This window comes from Artibeus jamaicensis, unplaced genomic scaffold (genome assembly GCF_021234435.1).
Source record: "Artibeus jamaicensis isolate MK-2021 breed Jamaican fruit bat unplaced genomic scaffold, CSHL_Jam_final contig_956, whole genome shotgun sequence".
Classification (NCBI taxonomy): domain Eukaryota; kingdom Metazoa; phylum Chordata; class Mammalia; order Chiroptera; family Phyllostomidae; genus Artibeus; species Artibeus jamaicensis.
Genome location: NW_026522021.1, coordinates 1,592,351 through 1,603,165, shown reverse-complemented (window position 1 = coordinate 1,603,165; position 10,815 = coordinate 1,592,351). Strand labels below are relative to the sequence as shown.

The 10,815-nt window shown below is 48.2% G+C and overlaps 1 protein-coding gene across 1 annotated transcript; it reads left to right on the top strand.

The window, feature by feature from the left end:
- The first annotated feature begins 500 nt into the window (after positions 1 to 500).
- On the top strand, positions 501 to 6,658 carry SERPINE1 (serpin family E member 1). Its single transcript, XM_037139217.2, has 9 exons — positions 501 to 646; positions 974 to 1,245; positions 2,104 to 2,337; positions 2,882 to 3,076; positions 3,657 to 3,855; positions 4,919 to 5,019; positions 5,135 to 5,221; positions 5,769 to 5,852; positions 6,156 to 6,658. The coding sequence occupies exons 2-9, from the start codon at positions 975 to 977 to the stop codon at positions 6,191 to 6,193; spliced, it is 1,209 nt and encodes a 402-aa protein (XP_036995112.2). The 5' UTR covers positions 501 to 646; position 974; the 3' UTR covers positions 6,194 to 6,658.
- Positions 6,659 to 10,815: the final 4,157 nt, after the last annotated feature.

Here is a 10,815-nt window from a genome sequence, read left to right as displayed (position 1 = left end):
CAGACAATCACATGGCACGCTCCGTGCCTTGTGGTCGCTGGGACGTGGCCAAGAGGAGGGAGGGCATGTGCATGGGGTGGCCTATGCTGGCAGACACAAGTTCAGAGGATCGTTAGCTTCTCTGATAACTCTGTGGCGACCTATTTCCCCAAAGGAAAAGGAGGAAACGTAAACCGTTTTTCCCCAAGCTGAGCACGGGGGAAGGCAATCTCAAACACTGGGCGCTTCGGGCTGTCTGGCCCTGCCCACCCACGGCCAGGCGGACTTATGCAATCCAAAGAGAGAGGGACGCAGGTGAAAGGCAGCAAATTCCGAGGAGGCCCCTGGGCCAAGCCTGTCAGGGTTTGCTCAGTTGTTCCTGGGCCCTCTCACACACATACACACACAGCAGCACCACGCACACACAGGCCTCAGCAAGTCAGCCTCCCAGAGCCAGAAAGTGGGAGGGGCCGAGCCATGAGTTCATCTATTTCCTGCCGACTTCTGGTATAAAGGGAGGCAGCTGCCTCCGTAGCAGCACAGTTGTATCTGGCTGCAGAGTCTAGGACACTGTCAAGAGAGAGACGTGCCCTCTTTAGCATCGGAATCACCACAATCAGCAGCACCAGCACAAACCTCCAGGCACACGGCAACTTGAGAACTTCAGGTAAGAGAAAAACAAACTCTCTCCATCTCTCCCTTTGGGTTGAGATAGAGAATACCCTTCCACAGAATCTCCCAGTCCAAGACCCCCACTTTGCCTCTGTCCACCCCCTACCCCGAGACCTGCTGCCCTAAGTTGCCCCCGCCATAGCAGTGATTGCAGGATCTGAACCTGTCATGGTTTCTTAATGAATTTTGCCCTTGTATTTTCTTGGCACCTGTCAGCAGCAAACACAGGAAGCCCGGCCCACGGCTGGGATGTTGTCTCCCCTCCCCGTTCGCCATTCTTCTAGAATCTTTCCCTCATCAGATTCTTTCGCACTTGCTCTAGGATGCACATGTCTCCAGTCTTTGTCAGCCTAACTCTGGGCCTGGCCCTCATCTTCGGTGAAGGATATGCCTTGTACCACCACCAGTCTCAGGTGGCCCAACTGGCCACAGACTTCGGAGTGAAGGTGTTTCAGCAGGTGGCACAGGCCTCTAAGGACCGCAACGTGGTTTTCTCACCCTATGGGGTGGCCTCGGTCCTGGCCATGCTACAGCCAACTACAGGAGGAGAAACCAGGCAGCAGATCCATGCGGCAATGCAATTCGAGATTGAAGGTGAGAGATGGGGCAAAGTAGGAGGCAGGCACTCACACATCCTTCCCAGAACGGGGGTGTAGCCCACCAGAATCAGAGGAAAGGCTGACTGCAGCGTAGCTGAGCCAACACCTGTACTGCCATGGCATAGGGACTGCCATTCCTGTGTCACTTGGCCCTTGACTAGTCAAAGAGCACACGGGCCAGCGGATTTGGTGTCAAAGAGCCTTGTACCACCACGTATTAGCTGCATAACTTTAGCCCCTCTGAGGCTCAGTTTCCTCATTTACAATTGGGATTAATAAAAGTACGTAGTATAGCCCTGACTAATGTGGCTCAGTGGGCTGGGCATTGTCCTGCAAACTGAAAGGTTGCCGGTTCAATTCCTGATCAGGGCGCATGCCTGGGCTGAGGGCCCAGCCCCCTGGTTGAGGGCTTGCAGCGGGCAGCTGATTGATGTTTCTTTCCCCCCTTTTTCTTCCTCCCTTCCCCTCTCTCTAGAAATAAATGAATAAATAAAACTTTTTAAAAGGAGAGCATCTAACACAGAGGGCTGCTGTAAGGACTAAAAAGAATTGTGTGTTTGAAGTGCTTTGTGTAGCTATTATTAGTATTAAAAGAAAAGATTAGGGTCTGTAAGTTAAAATCAGAAAAATATTCTAACCCCCCAAAAGGGTTAGGACCTGAGATTTTTGAGAAAAAAGAGGGGGATGCAGAAGAGATTAAGGTTCAGAATGAACTCTCCTTCCAGACACACCTGGGAGAACAGAAGCGCCCCATTCATGAAGGCAGGGTGAGGTCTCTCATGGGGGAAGTTGGTCCAGCTGGGACCCCTTGGCTGAACAGGAGCCTGATGTGTCCTTTCTCCCACTGGCACAGAGAAGGGTGTGGCCCCTGCCCTCCGTCAACTGTACAAGGAACTCATGGGGCCATGGAACAAGGACGAGATCAGCATTGCCGACGCCATCTTTGTGCAGCGGGATCTGAAGCTGGTTCAAGGCTTCATGCCTCACTTCTTCAGGCTGTTTCAGACCACAGTCAAGCAGGTGGACTTCTCAGAGATAGAGAGAGCCAGGTTCATCATCAATGACTGGGTGAAGAGACACACGAAAGGTGAGCAGGCAGGGAGAGGGGGCTGGTCCCCAAGAGCCTGCCAAGAAGGGGGATTTGGAAACAAATCCCAAATATCCCAACCTCTCCCTTTCAGCATCTCTAGCCTAGCACCTAGGCTAAAGGCCAGGTGCTTTAAGCATCACTGTCACATTTTCCAGAATTGGGCCTTCTCATGAACCAACTCTAAAGGCATCCCTAACAAGTGTTGTAGGATTTCATTGGAATGTTAATAACCATGATGAGTACACACAACCCATCAAGACTCCAGCTTAGGGAGCAGAGTGAGGGGAGACTTAAATTCCCAAGTCTGATCCCGGACAGGATCCCAGGCCCGAGAAAGTGTGGTGAGCTAGGAGGCTTTCTGAGACCCTTAGAAAGTTGGAGTGTGTTGAAAACAGGTGGATCGGTTCACTTCAACTCCCAGGCTATCTTCTGACAGGATTGCTTCAACAGACACACGTCCATTTGAGGCCTGGGAGCTGAAAGGATCTATATAAGAGGGTTTTAAAAATATCTAGCTTCTCATCACCTGGTTTTCCCACAGGCATGATTAATGACTTACTTGGTGAAGGGGCTGTGGACCAGCTGACGCGCCTGGTGCTGGTGAATGCCCTGTACTTCAATGGCCACTGGAAGACACCCTTCCCAGAGCGGGGCACCCACCACCGCCTCTTCCACAAGTCTGATGGCAGCACTGTCTCGGTGCCCATGATGGCTCAGACCAACAAGTTCAATTACAGTAAGTGTGAGACTCCCTTCCCCAAGTCCCTACTGGAAGTCATCCCTGGGTGTCCCCCTCTAAAGGAAGAGGAACCCTGGAATATACCTCAGCTTTAACAAACACTTCCCAAATAAGAAACACTAGGCTAATTGGAGCAGCAGTAGCTTCATTTGATACAAGATGAAGCTGAAATCCAGCAATTCTCTCAGGCCCACATTTGACCATTGAACCCTGTCTCTCACCCTCAGGTGTTTCTGGACTGACTACAGATCCTGCTGGGGGGTGGCTGTGTGGAAGTTGAGATGCAGGAGAGGAGGATTGGAATGAATTAGGGGTTGGGTATGGGGGAGGGGGGTGAATATACAGAAAGCCAGAAAGAAACAGAAGCCAAAAGACACTGAATTGGCAGAAAATAAGGGCAATAGAAATGAAAACACTGAACAGGGGAGTGGTGGGCGTGGGAGCAACAGAAGCCAGAACGGAGAGCTGGCTTCCGGAAAGAGTGGAGGGGACAGAAGAACCTGTTGAAAACCCAGTGCTGGGTCAGAATCAACAAGGGCTGGAGCCATTTCAATGTGCCATCTTGGTGTCTTCACAGCCGAGTTTTCCACCCCCGATGGCCATTACTATGACATCCTGGAATTGCCCTACCATGGGGACACCCTCAGCATGTTCATTGCTGCTCCGTACGAAAAAGAGGTGCCTCTCTCTGCCCTCACCAACATTCTGGATGCCCAGCTCATCAGCCACTGGAAAGGGAATATGACCTCCCTGCCCCGTCTCCTGGTTCTGCCCAAGTAAGCCCCACCCCCTGCTAACACCCTAATCCCTTCTATCTCCTGCCTCCACTCTCTCCTAAAAGCACCACCCCCACATTGATTTTCCCAAATGTGATGCTTGCAGGTCAGGGTTATGTGTGGGAGGTTATGGGAAACACTCTGGCCTGGGTTTGATTAAGATGTCTTTCCCCATCCCATTTCTGCTGGAGGGCAAGGAGTTTTCTAGGCTGTGCCCTGGCATAAACCTCTCTCAAAATATACAGCAAAAGCCAGCCAAAGGAAGAGCCAGAGAAATGAGGGAGGTGGGAGGCTAAGTCTGCCTTCACCTTTTTATGAACGACCCTCACTCCCACCTCCATCTCCCCAAGTCAACATCCAAACAATGGGGACAAAAGGAATAACTTCTGCAGATGGAATGGCTGGAACTGTAGCTTCTAGCTGGCTTCCAACAAAGCAAGTTTTTAAAATTCTTCTGCAGAAGCCAACGGGGTGGAGAAGGCTGAGGCTGGTAATTCCAGAATTGTAGGGAAGCCTCCCACCCATCATGCTTACCTCAAATTTCCGTACACTCTAATGTCAGGCTCTGGGGAAGAGAAAAACTGAGTTGGTTTGTTCTCTCTCTCTCTTCTTCTCTCCCTCCCACCCTCTCTCAGAAATTGAGGTGACTAGCTGTGCCCTGGTGGGAAGCAGAGAGCACCCTGAAGGCTCGCAGCTCCAGTCCTCTTCAGGGTTAACTCTCAGAAATGCAATCTACAGAGCAGATTTTTGTTCAAATAGCCTTGCAGGAGAATTTGCCCATGCCCCCCCGTGCTGTTCCCCCCTCCAAGCCAGACTGAATAACTACTGCCTTATTTAAGAAAAGTAGTTAGTCATAAGTTCAAGCGGATTGGGAGATTACAAAAGAATGTTCATTAATATTAGAACCTCTAGCAAGCAGAGAGGCTTTGAAGAGAGATTTGAAGTAACAAGCCTCCCTCTTTTACTGTCCCATCAGCCCAGTCCTGTCAGGCTGCCTGGTAGGGACGTGGAGAGGTGGCCAGAGGCAGCCTGAGCTTACGCTGTTTCTTGCTCCTGTCTATAGGTTCTCCCTCGAGAGTGAAGTTGACCTCAGGAGGCCCTTGGAGAATTTGGGGATGACTAACATGTTTAGTCCAAGCCAGGCGGACTTCTCCAGTTTTTCAGGTAAGAGGTTTTCGTTTCACTCTCTTATCCTGGTGGGCTGTGAGGCCCCTTAGGGGACAAAGGAGCTTTTCCCTGAAAACCATGGCTGATGTACTCTTGCATCCACCCATTTCAGATCAAGAGCTTCTCTACGTATCTCAGGCGCTACAAAAAGTGAAGATCAAGGTGAATGAGAAGGGCACGGTGGCATCCTCCTCTACAGGTGAGTCGGGCTTCGGTGAGGCCTGGCGAGTCTCAGCCCGAGGCTTACAGAAGGGGCCACTATGGCACCTAAACCCAGGATGAACCCCCTCTGCTCTATTCCACTAAGCCTCTCCTCAAAAGCAGCACTTCCTGTGCGGGGAGTATCGCCTTTTCCTCACTAGTGTTTCTTGGCCTAGAAAATGGGCCCAGTGGCTCCTGAGGTCCCTGAATTTGAAAGGCTTCCTAAAGGAAAGGTCCTGGGTTGCTCTCACAGTGGCTAAATCAACTTAAGGAACTTGCTTATCAATATGGCCTGAAAGGGTTGTAACTGTCTGTTTGTAATAGAGCAGCTGATAGATCTCTTCCAAACTCCTGGAGAAAACCAGGCCTTAGAGGACTTCCCTAAACTTTTAGGGTTCATGTCCAACAGAACAACAGGGCCTCCTAAAAATCAGCCCCCAGTGTTGCCACCAGACGGAAGGCTGATGTCAATGGATCACTTGTGACCAACCCAGGAAACAGTGCCGACATCCCTCTGTTCTAAGACACTGTCCCCTCTCTTCCAGCCATTACTGTCTCAGCCCGAATGGCCCCTGAGGAGATCATCATGGACAGACCCTTCCTCTTTGTGGTGCGGCACAACCCCACAGGTGAGCCGGGCCCATGATGCACCCCCATTTGGGTACCAGTCCATTCCGGTGTAGACACCACTCTTGCCCTGGAACTCTGGGCAAGAAACCCATAGCTCTGTTCCTCTTCCCCTCCTCAGAGGCAGTGCTATATCACAGACAGAGGGCTGTGCCAGGACCCCCATCCTAGCTTAGTCACTAAAGCTGCTGTGACTCCAGACATCTCATTCATCTTCTCACATCTTAGTTCATCCATAAACTTCAAGCTTGGTGAGCCATGCCATTCCTTCCAATTCTCACCTCCTGTGATTCTTCCATCCTCAGGAACGGTCCTTTTCATGGGCCAAGTAATGGAACCTTGACCGTGAAACCCTCATCTGGGACAGAACTGGAGATATATCAGAGAAGAAACTCTGAAGAAAAGAACTTCTATTTTAATCAATCTTTCTGGAAAAAGAGAAGACATTTGCCTTTTTTTTTTTTTTGGTCTTTTTGTTTTAAATGGTAAATCTGCCTTCTAGACCTCAGCCTCTCCCAAGGGAAGAGAAAGAGGACCTCTCAGTAAAACTCCCCAGTGGAGACCCCGGGAGGGACCTCTGAAGCATGGCTCCCTGAAGGTGGCCAAACCAGACTGTGAGACTCTCAGAGCCACTTGTGCAGCTGCTCTGCCTGCCTGGGTCTTCCACCTGGATCCCACTGAGGCCTGGCAGGGTGGCACCATAAGGCTTTACAGGAGCTTTCGTGTGCTTGGTAGCAACTATTTGTGTTCCAGACACGCTGCCATCACTCTTGCACTGTCTGCCACTGCTGAGGAGGCTGGCGGCAGGCCAGAGAAAACCAATGGAAGAGACACTCTTCCACTGCAAGGTTCGTCCTCCTCCGCTCAGAGGTGCTGTGGAACGGCAGAGCAATTGCCCACCCGGTGCAGAGATCCACCCAGCCGTCTCCCTCCCCAGAAACAGCGAGCATATGTTCAGAGTGTAGGTGACTTGTTTACTTATAGAAGCAGGCTTCTGCTTCTCACAAACTTTATTTTGCAGGAATAGAAGAAGGTATGCCTGGCTCTTGGCTCCAATCTCCTAGTGGGGAGGGTGGGATGCCAGAGGTGTGCTTGAATATTTATCACATTCTTGGATGCCTGTTAGAGAGAAAGAGGACTATTAAGAAAAGCGTATTACTTAAACTTGCTTAGAATGTTCCTTTGTGGTCTGTGTCATTGCATCTCAGGAGTCTGGCCACTTATCTGCCACGCCCCTGTGGGCAGCGAGCACAAGGGGCTCACACTGCCACCTTGTGGCTGCCTGAAGCCCATCGCTCTTCTTTCCTTGCCTTTGCACGGGATGGATTAGGACCCCCGCCAAGATTATCCAACTTCATCCACTTTAGGGACCAAAAGGATGTGTTGGGTGAGAGAGATTAGCTTGAGGACTGAGTGGTTTCAAAATTTTCCAATATATTTAGGAGCAGGAGTGCAAGCGGATGCACGACCTAGCAGGACAGAACTTTCCTCAATTATAGGGTGACTCACAGCTGCATTGGTGACTCACTTCAATGTGTCATTTCCGGCTGCTGTGTGTGAGCAGTGGATACGTGAGAGAGAGAGGGAGAGAGAAAATGAGAGGGAATGAGGGAAAGAGACAGCAAATTCCGGCTCAACTACCCTAGTCAGATAATCTTTCTGAAAACTAACTAAGCTAGGGGTTATGGCATGAAGACCAGTTTGTTGAAGAATTGCACCTAGATGTTGAATGAATGCAGTCTGATGGGACCCCCATCATCCCACTCCACAGTGAGAAATCTCGGTTCTTTTTTTTCTTTTTTCATTATGCACTGGACTGTGATATCCACACGCCGTACTCACAAAGTTTACCCAAATGTGGGGTCCAATGTTCTTGAAATTGTGTTGAGTTATATGCTTTTCTCACTTCTGATATATAAAGAGTAAAAATGGTTTTTTAAATAAATAAATAAATAAAAAGAATATTCTAAGTCACTGCATCGACTTTCCACGTTTCACACAGTACCAAGTCAACATTCTTCCAGTTCACAGCCCTGTTGGGTGAAAGGGACTTTAGGAAAGACACGCACACAGGCCCAGGCGTTGCCATGGGTGAATCCGCAGGACTGGCTGCTGGGGCTCAGCAAGAAGGCCCCAGGGACATGTTGCATGGGCGTGAGTCTTCCTTTGGGCATCATCCTGAAATAGGAGGAAGGGTTCCCCAAATGCCTTCCACCATCAGGCAGGCCTGCTCACACCCACTGTCCCTGTGGGTTCCCACCTCCACTCATGCCACTTCCTCTTACCACCAATGCCCCCATCCCCTCACCTACCCTCTCTTCATTTCTCACCCAGACAGAGTCCATTAGCTCCAGCCAGCACTCCCACGGACCCAGTCGACATCATTGCATTCCAGTTGGCATTTACTGATTTTTCCTTTCCCTGGTGTTTAACAGTGCTCTCATTCATGTATGCTCAAGTGTGCGTGGTACCCACACCCCCATCCACATATTGGGTTCCTTGAAAACAAGGCCCTTTTGTTATCCACACCCTTCATATCCTCCTTAAAATGGCACCCTGAGATGTCTTTCATTTTCTTCCTCTAGTATCTTGAAGACTTTTCCCAGAAGACATATATACTCCAACTAGTTTCTGTTTATATCATCAAAAAAAATTGTTTTAACTGAAAAATTATCAAGAATTATCTGTTAAAAAAAAGAATTATCTGTTAAAATTGTGTGCCTCCCTTCTCCAGGGCCCTCAAGACAATATTGATGGATCTCGCCTCTGGGATCCTAGGTCATACTACATAGAAAAGAATTACCATCTGTGGGGGGAGGGGTACTGGTCAAAACACTGATAGTTAAGAGGTAATGAGTTCTCTGTCCCTGGAAGTGTTCTAGGAAAGCCAGGGTGACCACTTGGTGGGGATGCTTCAGTAGTCAGTGTATAAGATGAGGTGACTTTTTTTAAGTGATAAAGGATGCATGCTTGACCTGGCTGGTGTAGCTCAGTGGATTGAGCACGGGCCTGCGAACCAGACAATTGCGGTTTGATTCCCAGTCAGGGCACATGCCTGGGTTGCAGGCCAGTTCCCGGCAGGGGACACACAAAAGGCAACCATACATTGATATTTCTCTCCCTCTCTCCTTCCCTTCCCCTCTAAAGATAAATAAATAAAATCTTAAAAAAAAAAAAAGAGTGTATGCTTGTTGAAGACATTCAGATAGTTCAAAGGGTAAAAGTCAGAACTTAGTAGGCCCCAGGTTCTTTGGTGTTTTCTCAGAACTTTGAGAAGCATTTATAAGAATATTTAAAACATTTGTTACTTTTACACAAGATCATTATATATTATATACATTTATCATATTATATATATATACACACACACTTCTGCAGCTTGCTTTATTTACCTAATGATATATCCTACACACCTGTCCCTAATTCTTTTTGCCAGCTGCGTATGTAGATGTACTATAACTCCTTAACCACGGCAGATGGACATTTTGGATTTCATGGCTTTCAGAATCGTCACTGTTGTTACCAACAATGCCGAGATGGACATCCTCCCATGTTTATCCCTCTGTCTGTGTGCTTGTGCATCCACAGAATAACTCCCTAGAGGAGGAACTAAGGACATCCCAATCCTGCAATTCTGTGATTCTGGTAATGTAAATATTTTCAAATGGTACAAAATGATCAAAAGTGATCTTTGCTGGGTCAGAATCTTAACTTTGCTCAAGCTTAAATAAGCCTTCCCAACTTTCCTAAAAAAGAAAAACTCACTACCATAAATAAAAATAAATGTTAGACATTGAACTAAAAAGAACCTTCCTATTTTCATTCTCTCTAAAATGATGTTAGATTTTCTTGGAGCAAATTCTGATCATAGTGTAAATCCAGGAATGGTATTCATTCATTTACTCACTCCCCAGTCACCCAACACGTACTGAAGGCCTCTCACTGCCCTTGGCACTCCTGCTTCCCTCTCAGGCTTCATCAGGGGCATCTTGGGTGCTTCAGCATGATGCACTAAGACAGCAATTTTCAACTGGTGTGCCACAGAATGTTTAATACGTGCAATACCCATTTAGTCAGAGGCACGGACCTCTTTTCCCTTAGATTGTCAAGTAAAAAAATGAAAACAGCCAACACAACAATAGCTGTCTGGTGTGAATAAATCAAAATTATGCCTCTTTTTCTTCAGATCAGCAAAAACTGTTATATTTTTTTTGGTGTGCTGCAGAATTTTAGTGACAGTGTACATATACCATGGATGGAAAAGGTTGAAAGTGCTGCACTAAGACATTCAAAGGAGATGTGTTCATAGGACACCTCTTCCTGATGGGTTCCTCTCTTCGGGTTTGCTTTCTTCAAGCTCTCCTTCGCCAAAAGCTGATATAGTCAGAGGGGACCAAAGCCCCCTCAAGCCCGGAAGGAAGGTTTCCCTCTCTCCTTAGAAAGCCAGTGGGATCCAATCCAGGGCAAGACCCAGAGGAAAGAAGGCCCAGAATGGGTGTCTCACTAAAGTTACTCTCAGATTTAGAGAGAAATTCTCTTTTCACCTCAGTGAGTTTTTCATCTTTCTTTTCCTGTGCAACTGGCAAGCTTTGTAGGACAAGGATATGGTTGTAGAAGTAGAGGAAAAAAGGCCAAATAGGGCATTTGGTTTACTTCTGTCTTAGACCACAGATGCAAAAACTTGGTGTGGCTTAATCCAGTTCACGAGATACTTCTACACTGAGATGTGTGGTGAGAACTTCAGCTGGTACTCAAGTATTCCTCTTCCTGCAGGAATAATTCCTTCCTCTTGTACAGATCCCCCTCTGGGCTCATAGGGGTGCCTGGGGTCATGAAGACAACAGTCCAAGAATTCAGGGACACCAGGACCCAGATATATCTTTCATCTTCTTTACACCCTAAAAATATGACCAATTCCAGGTAGTGGCTGAGGAGGTACCCATCTGTAACAAATGTGCTTGGAAA

Excerpts from the sequence above, each read along its gene's own strand:
- SERPINE1 (XM_037139217.2), top strand. The coding sequence starts at position 975 with ATGCACATGTCTCCAGTCTTTGTCAGCCTAACTCTGGGCCTGGCCCTC. Across the intron at positions 3,856-4,918 it reads CGTCTCCTGGTTCTGCCCAA|GTTCTCCCTCGAGAGTGAAG; the intron begins GTAAGCCCCACC and ends TCCTGTCTATAG. Across the intron at positions 5,853-6,155 it reads GGTGCGGCACAACCCCACAG|GAACGGTCCTTTTCATGGGC; the intron begins GTGAGCCGGGCC and ends TTCCATCCTCAG.